The following is a 25847-nucleotide window of genomic DNA, read 5'->3' on the forward strand; positions in this document are numbered from 1 at the left end:
CTGACCTGGGATTGCCAGGGAGCGCTCCGCCGGCTGCGGCACAAAACGGGCAGCTAGCGGGGCCCTTCCCATCCGGCCGCCACCCACCCTCTCTCAACGGTGTCACCCCCGCAAGGATGACACCATCACCGCTCAGCCAGAGGACTGGACCTCACGCCCACAGCAGCCAGCCCATCCCCACGGCCCCGTACTGTGCTGTCTCTCCCCTCTTCTTGTAGGCGTTTGGTGGACCCAGAAAGTAAGAAGCTGCCGGCGGGAGGCTAGACTCCCTTCGTGCCCTTCCTCACCTTGTTTCCTCTCTGGACGCCGTGCTCCCACCCAGCCACAGTTAGGACAAGGGAGATAAGAGCTGTGCCGGAGGCTGGGATGGCCTCGGTCTAAGAAACTGCGCGAGCCGGGACACGGAGCCCTGAAAGGTCTTCGGTGGGGAGGAGAGAGAAGAGGGCGGGTGGGGTCCAGGGCCACAGTGCTGCATGGCAAGAGCCTCTGCGTGGAGCCTCCAAGGTCTGGGTCACACGGGGACAAGCCAGCCAGACCTGGGGGAGGGGCAGCCTGGCCCTCCGCACTTCTTGTGACCCCCATGGGACTAAAGCTCATCTGAACCCGCTTAATCCTTACTGTTGTGGGTCAACCTTGCAGGAGAAGACCGCCGCCCACTCACACCTGGGTTCCATCACTTTTGGGTGCCTGATCCACCTTTAGTCCTCATGGGGAGGCAAGGGGACATGAAGGTCACCAGCCCAACTAGGCCACAGTGCTACAAACCATCAAAAGATTCACAGTATCCAGTGGTTGTCATATTTGAAAGTTGGATGGAGTCCCAGGGTGGATAGCTATAGGCAAGTTGCTTACCTTCTTTGAACCCCAGTTTGAATACAGGGGCAGCTGGGAGTAGCTCTGAGCAGCTGTTAGGGTGAACTTTGGGTCTTAGCATGAGCAGCACCTACCCATCCTCACGGCCAAAGACAGGTGGGTTCCCTCCAAGCGGAAAGCAACATCCTGCTCTGTCCAGGGTGCTTCACATTCAGGGCATGGAGAGGACAGAGAAGACACACTTGCATTCTTTGTTTGTGATCATCTCCAGGTACTTGCAACAACAAAACAAAGATAAGCAACGACCAAAATTGACCCCAAATTGAGGGTTAATCTGTCAGCACATGCATAGCCTTAGAACCCCATTATAGGGAAAAGGCAGAGGATGTCTGCCTCCTTCATGTCCTTGAATTCCATGATCAAGCCCCTCGGGTGTCCCTACTGATTCTATTTTGCTTTCTTCCTTGGCTGCAACACAGAAAGAAGGACAGCTCTTTTCTCCTCCAAGGCCGAGTGTTAGAAGCATTACCTCAGTAGCCCAACATCCTGGAAAAGAGGAAGATTGGCAATGACGGAGCAGGTAGAGCGAGAGGCCGGGCAGCCTAGAAGCTCCTGGCTGGCTCCTCTGGCCTGTTTGACGTTGGCTCAAAAGACATGGAATTAATAGGCAAAGCTGCCTCCTCCTCCTCCTCTTACCTGTGGAGGAGAGATCAGTTCCCGGTTGGCTGGGGCAGTGTCATTGATATAGCTGGTGTCATCGTTACCTTCCACGAACAGATCACTCGACACCTGCCAGGGCCAGGAAGGGCCAGGCCTGGGCTTTGCCCGCAGAGCTGGAGGCTTTCACTCTCCCATTGTCCCAGAGCCCAGGGGAGGTCAAGACACAGGCTTTGCTGGGATGTGGCTCTTGGTGACCCAGTAGAAGGACTGGACAGCTCCTGGTGCTGGATCCCCCTTGCAGGTCCTGGCTGCCTCTTTGCTTCCTGCTGCCTGATCCCTGTGGCTGTCCTGGGCAGAGGAGATGAATTCGTTGCTGGCTGGGAGCTGAGGCAGAGCGATGGTGCTTCACGGAGAAGGGGCTCTGGGAGTGACCCTGGCGTGAGGAGCCAGGGGCGAGGAGTGGCCTGGGGTGTCCCTCCTGACGTGTGCATCCCAGGTGACACCATGCTGCAGCAGATCCTGCACGACATGTACATCGACCCCGAGCTCCTGGCCGAGCTCAGTGATGTGCAGAAGCACATCCTCTTCTACAAAATGCGAGAGGAGCAGCTGAGACGCTGGAGGGAGCGTGAGGCTTGGGAGGCCCTGGCCCAGGTCGAGGGCCTCAGGCCCCCCAAGGTCAAGCGAGGTATGTGGGTGGGAGTCACCAAGGGGCAGACCCCTGGCCTCCCGGGAGGTAGAAGAGTTGTCGATGTCAGGCTATGTTCTTCTTTAAAATGGGCGCCGGTGTGATGAGGGCTGGGGGCTTGAAACCCTTGTTCTGTGAGCATCCCGTCCCATTAGCCTGGGCGTCTATCTTTTGACCAGGTCTGTAGGGCTCCAAGGCTGCACAGGGAACTGCCTGGGGACCCTGATGGCACTGGGGCATGGGGACTTCTTTGTCTTGTTGTGGAGGGCCCAGGTTCTGGGAAGACACCACTGGGATCTCAGATTGTTCTCAGACCCTGTTGGTGACTGCCTGGTGGGGAGAGGCCATGTTCTTGAACCTCACCAGTGGTTCTGGACAGAGGGCCAGGGTGCAACAAAGACACATTGCCCCTCCCTCACTTGCGTGTGCGGCATAGTGGTTCCAGCACAGTACCCGTGCCCCTCCTCCCTGTCCTTGTGTGAGAGGATGCTCTGGGTTGTGCTGGAGCCCCAGTGGGCCTCTGGAGAGAGGGTGTCAGGGAATGTCCTGCGCTAAGAGTGACCAAGCCCAATGGCAATAACAACTGCAGACAAGAAGCAAGGGTTCAACCCACGTTTCAGGTGGTTACTCTGCGGTGACGTGCCGGTCAAGGCCGTCACTGGGGCGCCTGTGAGTGAAGGCACCTGAAGCAGGCAGGCTGCTGAGTTGTTGCAGGACTCAAGATCCTGCTGGGGAGGGCACTTTATGTGGATGCTGCACTTCACAGTTTGCAAAGCCCATTCATCTTCTCTCTCGTTCACTCCCCACAACAGCTCTCCTCTTGGTCTCCATACTGTTGACCAGAGTGAAGTGCAGACTTGATCTGTTTGTAAGTTTTCAGTCCAGGACAAAGTCCTGTTTCTGGACTGGACATACAGGCCCCTTGGTGACCTGGCTCCCTCTCTCTACTCCAGGCTCACTGCTAGACAGCCCCTGCCATGTGCCATAGGCCACGCTGGCACCCATCTGGACGTCTTGCTCTAGCCTCTGTCTTTACACATATGATTCTTCCCATTGGGAATGTTCTCCCGCCTTCATCCTCCTGACAAACTCCTTCAGTTCTAGCCCCTGCCTCTTGGAGTCTCTTGGGGATTCTCCTGGCATAGGGAAGTACCTGCTCCTCGGCACATAGGACCCGTCTTTGCCCTAGCGCTTGCCACACTGTCAGTGTCATTCATCGTCTGCTTGCCTGGCTCTCCCAGGGGACTCAAAGCCACAGGAGTGAGCACATCCTCCATTCTGTCTTCCATCCTTGGGTCTAGCACAGAGCTGGCACAGAGCGTGAAATCCCCTTTTGAACAAGACACGGTAGGACCCCAAGGAGGGAGAGCTATGACTTGACTGCATGTGGCTGGTACCAAGGGTGGGGCTGCCCTGGCAGCTGCATCACTGAAAATGACAGGCTGCCTTTCCTGCCCCACCCGGCCTGAGCCCTGGGGCCTCATGTTGTCTGTAAGGTGGCTCCTCCGAGAGGAGGACAGACGCCTAAAGCTTTAACTGCAAAAATGTTTTTACGGCACGTTGTCACACATTGACATCTACGTTGTCGTGTATAAATTATACATTAAACTCATTTGGGTCTCTGGTGCAGAAGACTCTTTTCCAGATAATTAATTTTCTGATTTATAAAGCATGGATGAGAGGAGGAATGTGTGTACTCCAGGTCAGGATCCCGCTCAGATCTCAGCTCTTTGCTTCAGTCCTGGTGTGGAGCAGTCTGGGCAGATGGGGAAGCCCTGAGGGGCAGGCGCGGCCCCAGAGGCTGAAGAGCTTCTTACTGTGGGCCTGGGGTGCACAGTGCCTGCTTCCTGTCCTAGGATCTCAATGAACAACCCTCCACCTGGTCTGTGACCTTTAATATTTACCATGTGCCTGTCCTCACTGAATGCCCCCATAGCCCCGTGACCCCATCTCAGACGAGGAAGCCACTGCTCACAGAGGTGACACAATCCATCCAAAGTCACCTAGCTGCTAAGATTGGAGACGGGATGTACACCCTGTGACTTTGACCTTGGTCCACTGGCTGATGTTTTTCTACTCATTCACTTCTGAACTTGGGACTTCCATTCAATGGATGATCTGTTCATGTGTTCATTTGTTCATTCATTCATTTATTCATTCAATCCCTTAGTCAACATTACTAAGCGCTGACCATGGTGAACTGGACAGAGCTTTGACCCTCGAGTCCATGGGTAGACAGATCAGATCCCAGGGAACATGCCAACGGGAGTGCCAGGAAGGTGGCCTGGGGCAAAGCAGCCGCACAGCAGCTCAGGACAGGGTGTGTGGGGACGGACTCCACTGGCTGGATCGTTTCTCTTCCTTCCTTTCACAGGCACTTCCTTCCCAGCTTTTGCCTCCCTCCCTCCAATCTGTCCTGAAGGAAGCATCTGCTGTGTCCCGTTGTATGTGCCAGCCCCTTGGGATCCCTGAGCACAGCTTACTCGGTTGCGGTCAGACTGGAATGACCTTGCACCTCCTCCTGCCCATCCATCTCCCCAGTCCTGCTTGTCCCCCGAGACCTCCCTCCCACCCTCTCTCTTCTGAGGACACTTCCCAGCCCCCAGCGGGCCTGACCTTGCTGTCCTGAGGGCCCAGCAGGGTGAGGTGCACCCTGTCCCTGAGAACTTCTCTGCTTCTCCTGCAGAGGGTAGGTGTAAACATGGGTGATAGGGATTATTCCAGTTTACAGAACCTCAGGGGTTGTATTGGTCCTGGGACACACATTTGGGGTCCACAGAAGTAAGGTGGGGTGAAAGATGACGGTCGTGGCTGGGCACACGTCACTCCCCCGACCATGCAGGTGTGTCTTTTTGCTTTCACTTTATATTTTGCTGAGAAGCTTCTGGTGTTCTGCCCTGTCATGGAAGATACAGACCCTCAGCTTACATTGTTTTCCCATCTGCCGTCATGTTTGCTGTTTGTCACATTTCTGACAAAACTTGAGGTCCAGCGGGAATTTGTGTTGTTTGTTGAGACTCTGGGAAGGCGGTTATCACGTTACATTCTCGCTAGATTTAAGCCACGCCCATCCAGCATTACCATGACCTTCCACATTGTTTCCCCTTTTCATGCCCTTTTGCCACCGCAGGAACCCACACCCTGTGTGAGGAGCTGCAGCCTTTACAACCCTTGGCCCCTTCTGGGCTGGCCCAGTTATCCCAGTTTTTTGGGGCTGGAGCTGGGTGTCGCCTGGGACACAGGACTCAGGACACATGTGTTCCTACTGCTGTTGTGACCCAGGAAGCTTCCCTACCTGGTCTCGCTGGTTCTGCTGTGATTGGCAGTTTCTGTCAGTGTTAAATTGGTTCCTCGGTGACCATCTCCTTATCCATCTGGATGTCATCTGCCTGGGAACAAGACCTCTTTCCCCACCCTCCTTCCTGCTTTCTTCTCTCACGTGGCTGACACTGGCCACGCCACAAACCAAACCTGCAGCCTCATGGAGGTGCCTTATTCTCACCCTCACAGCCAGCCCTGTGCCGGCCCCAGTCCAGCCTGTGGAGGGCTCTAAGTCCAGCTGTCCAGCCCTCACTGCTTCCATTCCCCACAGCTGGGGTCAAGAGGCACCTCCCACCTGCTAGGCCCGCCTCTCTCTGCCCGCCCAGCCTGTGGCGCTCCCACAAGCAGCCCTGACCTGGGGCTGGAGGGAGACACCCGATCCAGCATCCTGTCTCAGCTCTCAGCCACTCCCGCTGCGCGTCTGCCCTGGACTGGGTGCCCAGGTGGGCCTGGTCCGTGCTCTAATGAAAGCTGTGTGACACAGTCCTTCTCACTGGGCATCTGCCTTCTCTCTGTTTCCTGGGAACCATCCAGTAACCATGGCAACCTTGCCTGCTGGGCCCAGGCCCTCCGAGCCTCGGTGTGTTTCCTTTCCGGGCGTGGAAGCAGTACTCGCCTGCAGACATTCCCGGTGCACCCATGTTCTCAGTGGCCCCCTGCCTCAGGCTCACGCCCTACGACTTTTCTCCCCAGAGCAGCCAAAGTGTCCTTTTAACACACTGATTAGCTCAGGCATCTCCCTGCCTCCGGGGCTTCCATTGCACTCAAAGAAACACGAATGCTTTTCGGGGGCCTCTGCCTACTTTCCAACCCAATTTCCACCCTTTTGGGTCCCTCTGTGTGGAATGCTCTTTTCCCAAATCCTCATGAGGCTGGGTCCTCCCCCTCATTCATTTCTCAGTGAAATGTTGAGCTCTTCACTGACTACCCGCTCTCAAGGACCCCACCCCAGTCTCTCTCTCTTACAACATCTGGCCTGATTTCCTTCAAAGCACTTACCACATCTGAAAGTATCATTTTGTTGTTGTTGTTGTTGTTTGTTTGTGGTAAGAAAACACAACATAAAATTTACCATTTTAACCATTTTAAAGCGTGCGATCCAGTGACATTTGGTACATTCAAAACGTTGTGCAACCACCACCTCTATCATTTCCATCACCCCAAAAGGAAAGCCCGTATCCTTTAAGCGGTCACTCTGCATCCTCTCCTCCCCCAGCCCCTGGCAACCACTGATGTGCTTTCTGTCTCTATGGATTTGCCTTTGTCTTCGTCATCTTCCTCTTTTTTCATGTATCTGTTTGCTTGTTTATGGTCTATCTCCTCCGTTAGTCTGCACGTGCCATGACACCATGGCTGCGGCGGCTTTGCCTCCATCCCAGCGTCTGGAACAAGGCTGAGGGATATGGTTGGGGGGCAGCTGTGGGCAGGGAGCTGCTAAGACCGTTGCATGCGTGGTGTGTCAGTGGGGCTTGATAGAAGAGACGGGTATCAAAGGATTTCCCTTTTGAGTAGAAGACTGTGAGCTGTGCAGTGTGACCCCTTCCCTAGACCTTGAAAATCTTCAGTAAAAGTCTAAAAATCCCAGTATGCTTGTGTTTTGGGATATATTGTAGAAGCTGAACTACAATCTATAATATATAAGTAATGGCAATTCTGTCACCTTGTCATTCATACTTACAACTCATTTCTTTTTCATTTCTTGTTTTAGGATTTTGACTTAGATTTTTAGTTTGACCAATGCTACTTTTTTCCTTTGCATCCACTTAGTGTACATTTCCCTGTATCTCTTCTTCCCCCCCTCCCGCCTTTCGATACCATTTTGTTTTAAGGGAGTCTATTGAAACATGTATATTAAATGGCATATGTTAGTTTAGAACTTATTTTAAAGATATAGTTGAACCCATTTTCTTTATCTTTATCAGGAATGAATCATTATCTACTGAAGATGAGAAACTTAAGGATATTTTAATATCCATCTCCATGATTTTGTTGGCATAATCAAGAATCTTAGATTTTTTTGTTTACTTATCTTTCAAGACTTATTTTTTATGCCAACAGTGGTTTCATAATCAAATCATAATAGCAATAATTATTTGGACACTAACTCCACTTTGTATTACTCGTACCCCACATTTTTCCCTCTGAGGGGAAAGTGATGAACATTGCATTCCCCCTTTGCCCCCTTGTACAAATGCTTTGGCCAACCCAGCAGCACACCCCTTGCTGTTCGGATTCTCAGCATGTCACACAGAAGTTATTAAACATGAAAGGAAATCCACATTTGAAGCCGTCTCCTGCACCGTCCCTGTTCTTGCTGTCATATGGTGGTAGGCATGCTGATTTTCTTCAACTCTCTTTGTGAATTTTTCTGTTAGTTCCAACAGTTTTCCAGTAGATCCACTTAGAGGGTGGTGACTGTGTAGGAACACTGGGGAATCAGGGGCATGGATGCCCTGGATTTCCGGACTGTAGCTCTTTGGAGCTGTTGCTCATGGCCCCTTTCCTGGGCACAGTGGGACAGTGCTTCTAGGACAGTGCCATGGGGGAGGGGGCTGGGGAATCTAGCCCCCCCTGGTTTCTTACGGTGCCGGATTATCCACCAGTCGTGTCCCATCCCTTCTGTTAAGAAGGTGTTTCCTGTCCATATGCAGATATTCAAAGAACAATTCTGTGGGGAGGGAGAATGATCTTTTTCACAGAGTATATGTGATGGGGAGAGAAAAAGAGGTGTCTGGCGGTGCGGGAGGGTGTCCAGAGTCCTGTGCAAGGTGGACAAGAGGTAAAAAGTCCCCTGTGGGACGATAATTGGTAAGTTGGGGCTGAGTGTGGGTCCGAGGGACCAGTGAAGGCAACAGATGAGCAAGGGGGGTGCTGCCAGCTTCCCAGCGAGAGCCCTGGAGTCGGGCAAGAGGAACGTCATGAGAAGTGTATCTGTGGTGACACCAGGCCATCCAGCTGACCCCAGAGAGGCGTCCTAGCGCCCGTCACCTGTAGATAGGCACTGCAGCTCTCAGGGTGTATGTGGGGGGCAGGCAGATCCTGCCTGCTCTTCCAGACTTCCAGACCCGAAGGGATGCTCCATTAGCTCATTTCCTGAGGGGCTCGAGGGTGGGAAATGACAGTGTCACAGATCACGTCTCCGCCTTTTGGTTGGGTTGATGCCATTTTCAGCATGTCTCTAGCGTGGTGGAATAGAACCAAGTCCCCTGGATTTTCATCTTTGGCCTACTGGGTTGACCTTGGAACATCACCTGTGCAATGGGAATAATAACCCTTCCCCAGCAGTTGTTGGCAGGGTTCAAAAAGCTTCTTCAGCAAGTGGGAAAGCTCCCGCCACCATGTGGGGCACATAAGAGCCAAGCCATGTCCACCTCCTTCCTTTCCTCACTGCCTCCGTCTGCCTCTGGTGGCAGATGCCCTTGGAACTTGTTCAGCCTCTTCCTGAATGTTCCCATGGGACCCAGGCTGTGGGCCCAGCTCCACCACTGCTTGGCCAACCTCAGTTTTTCTGGAGTCTCAGGGATGAGGGCGGGGATGGAACTTTTCCTGTGTCTGTCGAATCATTACTCCTTGTGTGGTTACTTCTTAGGGTAATTTGGAAGAAATTCAGTTATTCTAGTAAAAGGAGACTCTTGGTTCTTGGATGCTGGTAAGCTTTCCTACAGGTGAAGCAAAGATGTGGCATTATGGTGGGTGGGAGGACTAGTCCGTGGGGAATCGCATAGTGTATGGCCTGGGACCACCCTGGTTGTGACTGTGCAGCTGGGTGTGGGACCCCTTAGGGCATGGAGAGAGGGGCTAGGGGCCAGACCACTACCCCCGCCTGGACTCTGAGACCCAGGGTGGGCCTTCCATTGCAGTTGGTGCTCTGCCCAGGTGTGTGGAATTGACCTTGAGGGGGAGAGCCCACTTTCTGCCTCCTCAGCCCTGTTGGGCCTCCATATGGTGGACAGAAAGGTGGGGCCGCAGTGCTGGTGAGCGAGGTCCTCCGTGGTACAGTCTCAGCATCGCTGAGGGGCGTCACTCTGCTTCCCTGCAGCTCAGTTCCTTCTTCCGTGAAGAGGGAAGGGCTTTCTGGGTGGCTGTAAGGCTGAAGGAGCCACTGTGCAAAGTTCCCACGCTGGCCCTGGCTGGGGGCCTCTGCAGCCCACCAGCTCACTCCCTTTCCTCCCTGCCTTCCCCCAGCCGGCGCTGTGGTTCTGGCCGAGGCAGCTCTGCCAGCATACACGGCTCCCCGTCTCCAGTGCCAGCATTTGCAGAAGCTGCAAAGCCCCAGACTCACCAGGCGGGCAGTGGGAGGAGCCAGGCAGAAGCTGCCATGAGAGCATGTGGGGCTCTTGGTGCCCAGCAGGTGTGGGTGTCCCCAGGGGTGAGAGTGCCGTTTTCTTGGCTGTGGAGGGAGATCAGCCTTAACTGTCAGCTCTGAGCATCCTGTATCTAGAAGGAGAGAACTGAAGGTGTGGCCTTGTCCAGCTGAAGGCCTTTGGTAGGGGAGCCTGGAGGGGTTCCCAGAGAGTAGGCTCGGGTTCTGGAAGCTAAGGGGGAAGGGCCAGGGCTGCAGGAAGAATGAAGCGTCAGAGCAGCTGCATTCTTTGGAACGAAGGAGAACTCACCCAGATGGAACGCCTTGCCTCCTGTGTGTCTGACCTGTCCTGGGCCCTTTAAGTGCCTGTTTATCCCACCCCCTTAGGGACCTGAGGTTGGGTCCTTTGTATTTCATGAAATCTAAGATGCCATAGCTTGAAAGACACACTGTTTTTATATATTACTAAGAAAGCTGTAAATTAAACCACGATACACCATTGTTTGTAAGATACATCCTGATTTCAGAAATGTTAAGGTGTGTGTCTTCAAATTAATGAAATATGTTATTATCTCCGTTTGAGTCGAGGTGGAGTTGGAATCGGGTCCAGGCCTGCTGGGGCTCCAGTTCCCCCCACTGCAGTGCACACATCTTCCTCCTCCTCACAGCTGCTCCCATGGTGAAATGACATATTCCAGGTGATTAAAGACCAGTGCAGAAAAAGCAAAAACAAAATCATAGAAGTAATCAAAGAAAATATGAGAGAATAGTGGGGAGAGCGAAGGTGTTCTTAAAATAAGATACCACAAGAAAAATAAAAGGAAAAATAAAGATAAATATGACTAGATTTTAAAAATCTTCTTGATAAAAGATACCAAACGGAGTTTAAAAAGAGAACAAAGCAGGAGATAAATGAGAGAAAAATATCTGCAACATTTATAACAGGCAAAGGACTTGTATCCAGAGAATAAAGAAACTTCCTAAATCAGTTAGCAGAAGACAGACAGTAGAAAAATGGGGAATAGACATGAACAAGCCATTCACAGGAGTGCAACTTGGAGTCACAATGACCATGTGGAAAGGTGTTCATCCTCACTAGCGAACAATCAGTACATCACTGCAAATTTAAACAATAATACTAGCAAAAGTTAAAGAAGTTTGCTAGTAGTAATGTTGATGGGGATCCAGAGAAAGAGATACTCTCTCTCCTGCGTGGCTGTGGAGGGACAGATTTTCTGCAGGTTCCCGAGGAGCTTGGGCCCACGGGGATGGGGTTCTCCTGTCCCTGCAACTTTCTCCCGGCTGCTGCCAAAAGCCCATGGGCTGTGTATTATTATTTTTAAAAAATTTTTATTGGAGTATGGATGGTTTACAATGTTGTGTTAGTTTCAGGTGTGCAGCAAAGTGAATCAGTTATACTTATATCCGCTCTTTTTTAGATTCTTTTCCCATATAGATCATCACAGAGTATTGAGTAGAGTTCCCTGTGCTATACAGTAGGTCCTTATTAGTTATCTATTTTATATATAGTAGTGTGTATATGTCAATCCCAATCTCCCAATTTACTCCTCTCCCCCTTTCCCCCCTGGTAACCATAAGTTTGTTTTCTACAGCCCATGGGCTCTTTAAACAGATGGAGTTTTGCTCAGCTCTGGCTGGAGGGAGGCCCTTCTCCTGCCTGTTGCAAGGCCCCAGCTGGGGATGCTGGGCTGAGCTGGCCGGGTGTAATTTCCTCCCCTTGCTTCAGGGGTGATCATGCCTGCCACCTCCCTCCTTCCCTAACTGTCCACCTCACTGCTTCCCTTTGCACCTGGAGGTCAGCAGGGGCAGTTTCTGAGAAAGGCCACCAGCTGGTTATCTCCTGACTCCCTGTAACCTGACGCCAGGTCTCAGCCCCACTCAGGGGAGCCGGGCTGAAGTAGCAGGTTGCAGGCGGCTGCCGGCCCCTCTGTTATCTCTCCCAGTGGCTAGTAGCATCGCTGCTTTCCAGGTTTTTCTCACGTAAAAACTAGCACAGCTTCCTAGGATTCTTGCATTTGGAACCAGAGTTTGCATTCAACCTTGGGGGTTTAAATTCTTTGGGTACATTTCCACACCGGTTTCCCTCATGTCCTTTCAAAATGACAGGGCCTCAGGGAGCATTTATTTTTATCCTATCATCTCACAGATGTGCTTATTATCTGGCCACCACGGTTGGGTTCTCAGTACATACATAAATGATTTCAAACATTTGAAATTTAATGGCTGAGAAGGTAGTCAACCTTGTTTCTGTGTGCACTTGATAAAGAAAGTATTCTGCTGTAGTGTGGAGTGTTCTATAGGCGTCAGTTAGGTTAAGTTGGTCAGTATGTTGTTTAGACCTCTATACCCTAACTGATTTTTTTCCCTATAAATTACCTTATCATATAAATTACGAGGAGAGTTTTTGTGTCACAAACAACTTTATTGAGATGTAATTCATATACCATACAAGTCACCCATTTAAAGTGTACACAAGTCACCCATTTAATGTGTACAACTAAATGGTTTTTAATATATTCACAGAGATGTGCAGCCATCACCACAATCAATTTTGGAATATTTTCATCACCTCAAGAAAACCCGTACACTTTAAGTAGTAACTGCCAGACCCCTTTCTCCCTGCTCCAGCCCTTAGCAACCACTCATCTACGTTTTTTTTTTTTTTCTGCACTGGGTCTTCATTGCTTCGAGTGGGCTTCCTCTAGTTGCGTCAAGCGGGGGCTGCTCTTTGTTGCGATGTGCAAGCTTCTCATTATGGTGGCTTCTCTTGTTGTGGAGCACGGGCTGTAGGCGTGCGGGCTTCAGTAGTTGTGGCACATGGGCTTCAGTAGCTGTGGCAGGCAGGCTTAGTTGCTCCGTGGCATATGGGATCTTCCTGGACCAGGGATTGAACCCATGTCCCCTGCATTGGCAGGTGGATTCTTAACCACTGCGCCACCAGGGAAGTCCACTGCTAATCTACTTTATGTCTCTATGGGTCTCCCTATTCTGGACTTTCATATGAGTGGAATAATACAATATTAGACTTTTGTGACTGGCTTCTTGCATTTAGCATAATGTTTTCAAGGTCCATCCACAATGTAGCATGTATCAGTATCATTCTTTTTTTTATGGCCGAATAATATTCCATTATATGGATGTACCACATTTGGTTGTCCATTTATCTCTTAATGGACATTTGGGTTGTTTTCACTTTTGGCTATTATGAATAATGCTTCTATAAACACACGTACAAGTTTTTGTGTGGATGTATGTTTTCATTTCTTTCTTTTTTTTTTTTTAAATTTTTTTTTTCTTTTAATTAATTAATTAATTATTTTATTTTTGGCTGCATTGGGTCTTCGTTTCTGTGCGAGGGCTTTTTCGACTTGCAGCGTGCGGGGGCCACTCTTCATCGCGGTGCGCGGGCCTCTCAGTTTCGCGGCCTCTCTTGTTGCGGGGCACAGGCTCCAGACGCGCAGGCTCAGCAACTGTGGCTCACGGGCCCAGTTGCTCCCCGGCATGTGGGATCCTCCCAGACCAGGGCTCGAACCCGTGTGCCCTGCACCGGCAGGCAGACTCTCAACCACTGCGCCACCAGGGAAGCCCTATGTTTTCATTTCTATTGGGTGTGTACCTATGAGTGGAATTGCTGGATCATTTGATAACTTTAATAACTTGAAGAATTGGCAGATTGTTTTCCAAAGCAGTTGCACTGTTTTACCTTCCCACCAGCAGTGTATGAGAGTTCCAATTTCTCCACATTCTCATCAGTACTTGTTATTATCTATGTTTTTGGTTAAATCCATCCTGGGAGATGTGAAGTGTTATGTCATTGTGGTTTTGATTTGCATTTCCCTGATGAGTAAAGATTTTGAGCATCTTTTCTTGTGCTTATTGGACATCCATATATCTTCTTTGGAGAAATGTATATTTAGATCCTTTGCCCATTTTTTGACTGAGTTGTCTTTTTATTATTGAGCTGTAAGAATTTTTATACACTCCAGGCACAAGTTCCTTATCAGATATATGATCTGTAAATATTTACTCCCACTCTTTGGATTGCCCTTTTACTTTCTTGATGGCATCCTTTGAAACACAAAAGTTTTAAATTTCAAATTTTGATGAAGTCCAAATTGTATTGATATATATTTTCTTTGTTGTTTGTGCTTTTGGTATCATATCTAAGAAACCATTGTCTAATTTAAGGTCATGAAGATTTATACCTATATCTATATTTTCAAATTTATTAACACAGAATAGCACATGATATTCTCTTTTAATCAGTTCTTGTTTTATATTGTCTTATTCCTAATGCCATATATATTATATATACTGTATACATAGTCCATATATATATATAAAAACATATGTATGGCATATATATAACATATAACATATATATATGTTTTAATTTAAGCATGCTGGGTGGTTTCCTACTTTATTACATTTTTCAAAGAACAAATGTTTGGTTGTGTTTATAATATATATGCTTTGCATTCACTAATATTAGGTTTTTTCATTAATTATTTTCTCCTGCTTTTATTTTATTGTTCTTTTTTTTATGTCTTAGATTGAGAACTTAGTTTATTCATGTTACATCTTTTTAAAAATTTTTATTTCATATTTAAAAAAATATTTATTTATTTATTTATTTTATTTGGCTGCGCCGGGTCTTAGTTGCAGCATGCATGCAGGATCTAGTTCCCTGACCAGGGATCGAACCCAGGCCCCCTGCCTTGGGAGCATGGAGTCTTAACCACTGGACTACCAGGGAAGTCCCACATCTTTTTTTAAATAAAGCTTTTAAAATTTCTCATTATAAAATACTTAAACATATAGGTAAAATGGAAAATAATATAATAAGTACTTATGGACCCATCATGTCTTTATTAAGTGTTAACTTAGTGCCTTCTTTGTTTTTATTTAAGTACTTCATATACAGTTGAGACCCACTTTAATGCCTTTCTAAAATTTCACTCCCCATCTCCCTCCCCATATGCAAGCCTATTATAAATTCAACACGTATCATCCTTATATCTTTTCCATACTATAATATATATTTTGTAAGCAGCATGCTGCTTAATCATTATATGAATGACATTATACTGTATGCAATCTGAATTTAATTTAATTTATTGGTTCTGCATTTTTTAAGGAGATATGTCTGTGTTGTTCAAACCTATTTATTTTTCTTGCTATAGAGTACTGCATTATAAGAACATACTATAATTTATTTATCTGTTTTCCTTGATTAGTCATTTATGTTGTTCCTGATTTTTAATATTTTGGACAATGTTTCCATGAACCTTCTTGTTCAGGTTTCTCTGGGCACGTGTGTACTTGGAAGTGCTATTCCTTGGTAATAATGTGTAGCATGTTCAACTTTACTAAATATTTGCCAAATATCTTCAAAGTGGTTGTATCAGTGCCTTCAGCCATCAACAGTTTATAAGAATTATCATTGCTCCATATCCTTTTCAACAATCAGAATTTGTCATCACACTTTTTTATTCTTTCCAGTCTTGTAGGAGTGAAATGACTGTATTTTTTCATCATCATACACTCACAGTAAAATTAATGATGGTTTCACTCCTTGATGAAACAGTAAACCTTATTCATTTTATTGTATGACAAAATGGAAGGATGCATAAAGCATTTCTGAAGTATGATGGGTGTCTTGAGGAAAGGCACTGTGTGATTTTTTGAGTTATGTGCTGAACTAGCCTCTTTATTCATGGAATGCCATTTTTACTTGAAAGAAGACTGACAAACTATGTCTTTTTTCAGACTTGGGTATTTGCAAATGAATAAAGTGAATCTGTCACTTCAAGGAAAACAACGGATAAAATTTATTCCAGTGATAAAATTCCAGGTTTCAAGCAAAAATTAGAATTTTTGGAAAACTTGTATCAGCTACAATGAACTTATTAGATTCCCAATACATAAAGGCTTTTCTCTGAGGTTCATAGTAATATTAACAAACAATTTTATGATATTGTAAAATAAAACGGGTCCACATTTAGAAGATCTGCTTGATTCAGTGAACCAATATTTTCCAAGGACCAATGAGGAATGTTGCAAAATCACACATGAGTAAAAGATCCATTCAAAGTGCAAAATAAACCAATGGGTTTTAATTTTATTTTGCTTAAAAATCTTTAAACTTTTTATTTTGAAGTAACTTTTTTTTTAGGCCACGCCCTGTGGCATGTGAGACCTTAGTTCCTCGACCAGGGATTGAACCCACGTCTCCTTCAGTGGAAGTGCGGAGTTGTAACCACTGGACCGCCAGGGAAGTCCCAAGTTGCTATTATTTTAAATAAATATATATAAAAATTTTTCTCAGTTTTAATTTTGAATATGATAAATATTGATAGATATAACCCACATAAACAAAAATTCTTTGAGATACTCGATATTTTTAAAGACTATAAAGGGGTCTTGAGAGCAAATTATTTGATAACAGATGCTTTAAAGGATACATTGTATGCAATGAGTTAGCTTTTCTACAATGCATCTAGACTAGTACTATCTATATACCATTCTTGGGAGAACTGAGAAAAAAAATGGCCATTCAAATTATGTTTTATAGGGCTTATTTCTCTCACAGGACCCTAGTAGAGAAAGATTGTTCTAGACATTAATAAGTTAATACATGTAAAATATGTTGAACCATGATTAGCAGATAAGCCTTCTGTAGATGTTAGCTGTTACTATTGCTTTTATTAATTGGTGCAGTCGTTTGACAGTTATGTGTATTCAAGTATCTTCTCTCAGTTGGTGACTTGATTTTTAATTGTCTTTATGGTATTTTTTATGTGTAGAAATTTTAAGCTTTAATCTGTATTCAAATATATCAACATTGTCTCTCATAGTTTATTCTTTTTATGTCTCATAGAAGAAATCCTTCCCTTCCCCAAAGTAATAATGATATGCATTTATATTTTCCTCTAAAAGTTTCCAAGCGTCCAAATGTTCCTTTTCACAGACTCATAAAACCACCTTTATCAAGGTCATTGGTGACTTCCATGCTGTTGAATCCAATGGTCAATTCTCAAGTCTTCATCCCAATGACCCATCAGTAGCCTTTGACACAGTTGACCTCCCTTTAATTCCTGAAATTCTTTCTCCACTTGGCTTCTGGGATACTGCTGTCTTTTGGTTGTTGTCCTGCCTCGAAGCTTTCTTTGTCCTCATCTCCTTGGGGGTCCTCCTCCTATCTAGGTGTTGGAGTGTGCTGGCCTTCAGTCCTTCGACCTCATCTGTTTTCTTTCTACACTCACTCTCTACCTGCTCTCGTCCAGTTTTGTGGCTTTAAATATCTATACACTGATGCCTCCAAAAAATGATATTTTAGTTCCAGCCTCTCCTCTGAACTCTGTTTTATTCAACTGCCTATTGGATGTCTAATAGACGTCTCAAACTTAATTTGGCCCAAACAGAAATGTTGATTTATCCAAGCAGTTTCTTTCATGTTACTCTTTTCAGTAATATGACCATCCATTCCATTGCTTAAGCTGAAAAGTTAGAGTTTTCTTGCTCTTTTTCTTTCACAACTCATATCCAAAATTTAAGCAAATATTGCTTTTTCCTTCAGAATATATCCTAAATCTTAACCACTTTATACCTCCTCCACCAGGACCATCTTCGTCCAAGAAATGATTGTCTGTCCCCTGGACTATTACAAATGCTCACTGGCCTACAGATTTTCTTGTCCCCTGTTTCCCACACTGAATGAATTAAAGCTGCTGCTTCTCCAGCTGCATTTCCAGTTTCCCTTCTTGCTCCCTCTGCTGCAGCCACAGTGGTCTCCTTGCTGTTTCATGAACTTGCCAAGCACATTACCAGCATCTGACCTCAATCCTACTCAGGTCCCAGTCTCACCTGGAGAACTTTGATTCCCCTCTACCCTGTAGGAGTCTCATTTCTGGTGACCACTATTTGCTTCAGGACCCACATGGGAGCATCCACCCTGCTCACTGTTTCACACTTCTGTTTGGAATAGAGTCAATGGAGGCATCTATATTGTGTTTGGAGAAGAGAATTTTATCTTCACGGGGACATCAAAAAGAAAAGCCTTTAAGCTTATAATTTTTCTTTTGAGCTTACTGTTATCTGTGCCCATATTTTTTGCTACAATTTTCCCCCTAGATAATGTGTAATTTCAGTTTTGATTTCCCCTAAGATCCATGGGTTCTCTAAGAGATACTTTCTTGATGACTATTTTACCCCATTGATTTCTAAGTTTTGTATTATTATTTGAGGATGCGGTCTATAAAATTTTCTCATAATTGCAAGATCAGAAGAAGAAAAGTATATTGTCAGTGTTTAAGGAGTAAAGTTCTGTAGTTGTTAAGTAAAATTTGTTGACTATATTATTCAAATCCTCTATATTATTAATTTTTAAAATCTATTTGGTCTACCAGCCTCTTAAATAAATATAGTGAAACTCTCCACCATGAGTATATATACATTTTCAAATTCTCATTGTGCTGTTAGCAGTTTTTGTTTTATGCAGTTGTCTGCTATGTTGTTTGTTGTATAAAGTTTTATGACTGTTATGTCTTCTTTGTGGGTTGCATCTTTTATAATTACATAATATTCTTTTTTGTCTTGTTTAACACATTTGTCCTTGAATTTACTTTGTCTGACATTGCCACTTCTGCTTTCTTTTTGCTTACCTTTGTATGGTCTATTGTTAACCAGCTCTTTATTTTTAAACTTTTTCTTTTTTACATGTGTGTTTTATTTAAATAGTACAGAATTGGATTTTACTTTTTTTTCCCCATCAGGAGAAGGAAGGATTTATTATTATTATTATTATTGTTTTTCCATGATGGGGAAAACTTGGGAATACTTTATCTAACCTAAATTCAAAAACATAACTGGCAGCATTTTCTAAGGACAGCTCTCATGTGAAACACCCTTATGCCCAGAATTACAGGGTTAGAATGTTCACCAGTAGAAATTTAATTTAGTGACCAGTCCAGTGGAATTTTAATTTAGTAAAAGAAGAGAAAATTGGCATTGAAGCTATAATGAAATATGCTTTGTTGGAAGTAGGGTCAAAAAGTGATGACTTAATTAATGACATTAAATAGTGGGTTTTTTCTTTCTTTCCTTTTTTTTTTTTTGAATTTTATTTTATTTAATTTTTTTTATACAGCAGGTTCTTATCAGTTATTTATTTTATACTTATTAGTGTATATATGTCAATCCCAATCTCCCAATTCATCCCACCACCCCCAAGGAAGGATTTATTATTTGCAGCCAGTAAGGAGAATACCTAGGGTCTTTCCCAAAGCAGTGTTTGTCTTTTACTTTTTATTTACATCTGACAGTCTCAGATCTTTAATAGGGAAATTAATTCTGTTCCCATTTTTGTGTTAATGAATATACTTAGGGTTTAGGGCTTCTGTGTTATTTTTCATTTGTTATCTGTATCAGTTAGGGATGTGCTTGGCCGTAAGTAACAGAATGCACGATTAATAGTTGCCTAATTAAATAAATCTTTCATATTTATTTATATTACCACATTTCATTTAATAATTACAGAACTTTATTCCTTGGAGTTCCTTATTTTTCTCAAATGATAAGAGTTCTGGAAGTGTACTGCAATGGATAGATTAGTTTAGCTGCTCAGCAAGATCATCAAGGCCCCATCTCCTTCAGTCCTTCCACTTACTCATCCTTAGCATGTGGCTTTCTTTCTCATGGCTGCAAAAGTCCTCCAGCAGCTCCTGGCATCACTTCTTCATTCCAGGCAGGAAGAAGGAGGTGAGGTAAATGAGTAAAGAGTGAACGGGCTTCTCCTAAGAAGTCTTCACCTCTTTTTTTTTTTTTTTAAATTAATTAATTAATTAATTTTTATTTTTGGCTGTGTTGGGTCTTCGTTTTCTGTGCGAGGGCTCTCTCTATTTGCGGCAAGCGGGGGCCACTCTTCATTGCGGTGCGCGGGCCTCTCACTATCGCGGCCTCTCTTGTTGCGGAGCACAGGCTCCAGACGCGCAGGCTCAGTAGTTGTGGCTCACGGGCCTAGTTGCTCCGCGGCATGTGGGATCCTCCCAGACCAAGGCTCGAACCCCTGTCCCCTGCATTAGCAGGCAGATTCTCAACCACTGCGCCACCAGGGAAGCCCTAATGTTTTTTTATTGTGGTAAAAGTCACATAATATAAAACATACTATTTTAACCATATTTAACTGTACAGTTCAGTGGCACTAAGTACATTCACATTGTTATGCAACTCTCATCATCATCCATCTCCTGAATTTTTCACCTTCCTAAACTGAAACTCTGTCCCCATTAAACACTAACTCCCCACTCCTCCTACCCCCCCCTCCCCCGGCCCCTGGCATCTACCAATGTACTTGCTGACTCAATGAATTTGACTATTCTGGGTACCTTGTATGAGTGGAATCAAACAGTATTTGTCTGCAACCTTAAGAAGTCTTCACCTTTTGTTCAGAGAATGAGTCCCCGTCATTGGGACTTCCGCCTGCATCTCCTTTGTCAAGAACGGGGATGTCTGGTCACTCCTAGATCGATTACTTGCCAATGAGAATAAATTTACATGATGGGTTTAGACTAATTTTATTTGTCCTTTGAGGCTGGGGTAGAAACCTGCCTCTTCTGAAACCAAGGGATCTCTGTTACTCCCCAGAACAAACTGGGGTTTTTTAGTAAGGCAGGAAGGTGGCTGGAATGGGCGATGAGGAGGTAACTGGCAGTGCCTGCTATAATAACTGCACATTTTCTGTTGTTTTCTCTTTCCCCTTTAAGTATTTTTGCAGGATTGGTAAGCCTCTTATATTTACTTTTGCCCACTATTAATTTGGAAGTTCTACAATTCTAGTAGTGGTTGCTTCCCTGGTTCTATCAGTCATAATTAAACTTATATTCCTCTATTACTATATTGCTTTAACATACTAAAAATTTACCAATGCCGGGGGAATTAATGCTGCCTTCTGCAATAGGTAAACGCTGGAATTTCAGTGGGTTAACATAATGAAGGTTTACTTCTGATTAAGTCGCGGTTTGATGTGGATTAGGTAGCTGTCTGCCTGGCTTGCTTTCGAACACTGACTCATTGATCAGGTTGCTTTTTTCTCCACCATCTTGGAGTCGTTTATCTCCCACTGAAGGGATGGGAGAGAGAATGTGGAAAAGGCACTCAGATTGCAACCAGCCTCAGCCTGAAAGTGGCACAAATCACTTCCCCTGACGTTCCACAGACTAGAATTCAGTCATGTGGCCCCGTGGAATTGAAGGGAACCTGAGAAGAGTGGTCATCTGGTGGGCTCAGGGAGTGGAGCTGGGGTGCTGGACATAGTGTGGTCACTGTCACAAACTGTCCTTCTGGTTACTCACTTGTGTTGTTCTTCTCTGCATAAATACACTCACCACCTCCTTAAGGGGATGCCCGTACGTCTCACCTGGTCACTGCATCAACCCAAAGTTCGCAGTCTACACATGTTCTGCGTTAGCCACTCTAAGGTCCTGATATGGCTAAAAAGACATGTCATCCTAACACGGCCCACCTTTAAGACACGATATACAGTGGGGGAGCAGGGTCAGAATATCCGCTATGGAAAAGGGGGGCGTGTGAGCCCCACTCAGTCGCTAGTCTATAGCATCCTGAAATCCTCCAGGTCAGGCTCTGCGAGGTCCCCCTGCCCTGGCGGTGAAGGGATGGCCTTGAATGGGTGCTGTCTGTGCCCTGGAGGCTCCTCTTGTTCATGATTCCCCTTGGCCACATCCAGAGTGAGTGCTGAGGGTCACACGCTCCTTGGACCAGTATAGCCTTTGAAACCTGCCCCCTGGTCATCGAGGTTGGGTGCCCAACGGTTGTTTAGGTCTTGAACAATCAGAGGCTTTTTTAGTCCCGACTCAGAGACTTAGGAGGCTTCTGATCTGTTTGCTTCCATCTAAGAGTCTTCTCTGGACATATTTCGCAGATTGCCTGTTTTTCTTTGCCTCTTTACCCTGATGCCTCTAGCTTTCGACTGAAGGTCATCTACGTTAGGCTCTTTGCAAACTAAGTGTGAGAGCTTGCACTCTGAGTGTGCTTGTGAGGAGCAGAGACAAGGTTGGGAGAAAATCACACAAGGGTTTTGTTCAGGAAACGCCTGTGAGAGAAGAAGGGCAGGGAGCTGGAGGAGGCTGGGAGAGGCATCACACTGCAGTGCCGGCGTGACCTTGAGTGAAGGAGAGGGGAAGGGCAGGTGGGGTGGAGGTGTTCCAGGCAGCCACGCAGCCCAGGGAAGGTTTGTCAAGGCCTCCGGGAAGTTGCCCATCAGAGGAGTCCCATGTCTCCCAGGAACCAGCCCGCCGTGCTCAGTCAAAGGCTGGGCGCCTCCTCTGGAAGCGTGGCCTTGGGCAAACACAAGGGCATAGGAGCTGGAGTGCACAGTCAGTTACGCTCCCTGTTGTGGGATGTCCGTGGAGCACATCCTCATGACCATCACCGAGATCTGTGTCCTAGGGCCCTTTCCTCACCTTAAAAGTTTTACTGGGCCAGTCATGCAAAACCTTTAAAAATCCCATCTCTTGCAATTTGGGCCCTAGAAAGAGATGGCTCTTCCAAACCTACAAAGTCCCAGATTTCTATATTCTCTTTATTCCCTTTCATTTCTACTTGCAAAGTGCTCAATTCTTCCTTGAACTTAACATCTTGCCAAACACAGCTCCTAGCAACCAACCCGCTACCAAAGTTCTATTTTCCAATATCTTCCCTTAGGGGGGACGGGTTCAGAAGGCAGGAGGGTCTGCCTCTTAAGTGATAGTGTCTGATAACTTTACCAGATGCTTTGCTCCTGCATCACGTGGATCTCCAGCCATTCAGCCTGCTAAACATCACTGGTAAGGCAGTGACACTTAGTTGATATTCCTGTTTCAGCCAGTACCCCACTTTAGATTTCCATTTTAGTCATGGTTATCAATGGAATCTGTTAGAACAGGCAAACTGAAAAATCTCAGTGACTTCATCCAACACAGGTTTATTTCTTGCTCAGGTTACAGGCTGATGTGGGTCAGGGAGACTCAGGGGTCAGCTGCTTCATCTTGCAATGCCACCATCTCCAATTCCTTATTTTCAGCCAATGGACAGGAGAGATAGAGATAGAGATAGAGACAGAGATAGACAGACAGAGGGAAGGAGGGAGAGGGAGAGAGAGAGAGAGGAGAGAAGACTCCGGGCTCCTAACTGCCTTGGCTTGGCAGTGACACAAGTCTTCCTTCAGCGAGTGCTGTCACCTGATGTCTTCTGTGCTGAAGATTTCAGGGTCTCTGGGCTTCGGATACCAGTTCCAGCTTTGAACACCGGCTCAGCAGGCTGACTTGGCTGACATATTGCTCCCTAGAGGGACTGGGAGAGGGAGATGGCCATGGACCTGCACTCAGGTCAATGTCTCTCTGGCATCCTCTTTGCAGATGACCACGTTTTGTAGGGTGGCGTGATGGTTGTGCACCCCTGGCCAGCCCAGGTCATTCCTGACTCAGTACAACTCAGACCTGATTTTCCTTCCTTCCTTGCTCTTCTTGTGTTGTGAGGCAGCGAGTGACAAGCACATCCAGTGGCTCCTGGGGGCAGATGGCGAAGTCTGGGTCTGGGTCATGGGAGAAGGCCCTGGAGACAAGCCCTATGAAGAGATTTCTGAGGAGCTGATTGCAGAGAGGGCGCGGCTGCAGGCACAGAGGGAGGCGGAGGAGCTCTGGTGAGAGATGCCAATGGGTACTGGGGCGGGTCCTGAACACGGAGGCTTGGGGTGGGTTCAAATCAAGGACAATAGGTTATGGGTGGGAGGGAGGAGGTGCCAGGCAGCTGGCTGGCTGTGTGGAGCTCTGCTAAGATTAGGGGACCAAAGCACTAGTCTTACATCAGGCAGACCTTGTGGGTTCAAATCCTGGCTCCACTAATTCGTGGTGAGCTGATCCAGGGCCTCAGTTTTCACATCTGTGGTTTGGGCATCACAACACCTTTTCTGTATGGATGTAGTTGGATTTACTGAGATAACGCATGTGATATCCTTCTGCCTCTTTCCTCACTGAGTTGTCCCGAGGACAGCAGAGCCATTTGAATTCACTTTTAAAATCTGCTTGTTCCTCGTCGTGTTACCTCCATTTCTCACGCAAGATGGACAGTTGAGCCCCTACTGATACTGGGGGGTCAGACTTCTTTCATAAACCACATTTAACATATTTTTTGCCAGACTTGGAAATTTGTATGAGGTCGGCTCCAACATTTTTCCCCCAGTTTTTAATGACAGTGTTTTAATCATAAAATTTTAACGTGTAAACAACATTGAAAACTGTAAAGAATCAATTAAATAACAACTCAATACCCACCACCTGAGATAACCATGGTGAGCATTTGGGCAATACATGCTTTGTAAACTGCTTTATTCACACCTTCATAAATTGATTAATATAGATCCACAGTGTTATTTAAGATTACTGCATAGTATCCCATTATGTGAGAAACCCAATTTATTGGTCTTGTTGAGGGACATTTGGGTTGTTTGCCACTTTTTATGTTATAAAAACCCTCTGATGAGCTTCTCCCTACACCTCTGTAAACTTGAGTGAGAAATGGGGTTTCTGAGGTTCTATTTTCTGGCTTCCAGAGCAATTCTGGTGATTTATACTCCCCACCTTTGCTAACATTGAGTTTTTTTTTTTTTTTTTTTTTAACACTGAGTTTTGTGAACCTCAGATATTTGCCGTTCTGATAGACCAAGAATCATTGCGCATGGTTTTTATTTGAAGTTCTGTTGGCATGTGGTCCTTCAGTTTCCCATACCTCCTGATACCTGCTGGTGTTCTCTTGGAAGGAGACAGAAGGAGGCAGAGATCACCAAGAAGTTCCGGGATGCTCTGGCCAATGAGAAAGCCCGGATCCTGGTGGAGAAGTGGAAAGTGGAGATGGAGGACCGCAAGGCTGCCAAAGTCCTGGAGGAGCGCATCCATGAGGAATTCAAGGTGGGCCAGTGCCTGGGCATCTGTGTGAGGCCACCTGCTCCAGCCCCCAGGCCCCTGGGGTTGATCTCTGGTTTGGACCAGTCCTTGGGCTAATGAGTGCTTTATGAGAACAAAAATCTGGCATGTCTGAGCAGGAGGGAACTTGACACACCATTAGGGCCAATCCACTTCCCCTTGAACAGATGAGGAAATCAGGGTCAGACAGGGGAAGAGACTTGCCAAGGCTGTGTGTACTGGTGGTTGGGGACAGAGCCAGGATCAGAACTCAGGCCGCTGCATCCCAACCCAAGGGTCCTGAAACGAGGCCTGAAAAGAGCTGAGTTTGTGGTCAGACCAGCCTGGGATCCAGTTCCAAATCTATTGCTTACTGCTGTGTGACCTTAGGAAGCTTGCTGAACTTCTCTGAGTCTTCACTTTCTTGTCTGTAATATTAGGGTAGTAACAACACCCTACCTGAGATTTTTGGAGGATTCGAGGAGATGAAAAATGTATATTTTTTGCCCAGGATAGGAGGTTGTTTGTAACCTTGCATATCTACTCATTCTGAGAGAGTTTGGAGCTGTTAAAGGAGGTTTACTGTCCTCTGGCAAGAAGCTTAGGTTTCCTGAAAAGGAAAAAATTTTTTTCCTCGTTCCTATTTTGAGATTTTTTTTTTTTTTCTACAGGAATAATACATTTTGGGGGGATAGAAAGCTCAGAAAATACTATAAACAAAAAGAAAAAAATGATAATCATGCTGAATCTCAACAATTGTATTATTTTGTGAATTGTATATTAATGGCATTTGCTCATTTTTGAAGTTTTAAAAACTTTTCCCCCCATAATGATTAGATAATGGGGACATTGACCCCTTAATATCATTTCTACTGCAAATATTTTTTCTCAGTGTTGTTGTTGCTATTTTCTTAATTTTCGTTACAGTGGTTTGGGATGTACAGAAGGTTAAAATTTTTATTAGCCAACTATATCATTTTCTTTATTATTTGTTTTATGCATAGAAAGATCTGTGCCATCACAAGCTTATAAAAATACTAATCTACATTGTTTTATGTATCTTTCCTCATTTCATTTCTTTGCACTT

General features: G+C 45.8%; 1 protein-coding gene across 2 annotated transcripts in view; it reads left to right on the plus strand.

The window, feature by feature from the left end:
- SH2D4B (SH2 domain containing 4B) overlaps window positions 1-25847 on the plus strand; it is an 80048-nt gene continuing 54201 nt past the window's right edge. For both annotated transcript variants that reach the window (XR_011074493.1, XM_068547996.1), the window contains exons 1-3: window positions 1-2161; window positions 23343-23502; window positions 24619-24766. Coding sequence is in view for 1 of the 2 variants with exons in the window: in XM_068547996.1 (XP_068404097.1) it covers window positions 1468-2161; window positions 23343-23502; window positions 24619-24766 (1002 nt within the window). In the remaining variant the exon portion in view is untranslated. The remainder of the gene's footprint in view (window positions 2162-23342; window positions 23503-24618; window positions 24767-25847) is intronic.

This window comes from Eschrichtius robustus, chromosome 7 (assembly GCF_028021215.1).
Source record: "Eschrichtius robustus isolate mEscRob2 chromosome 7, mEscRob2.pri, whole genome shotgun sequence".
NCBI lineage: Eukaryota > Metazoa > Chordata > Mammalia > Artiodactyla > Eschrichtiidae > Eschrichtius > Eschrichtius robustus.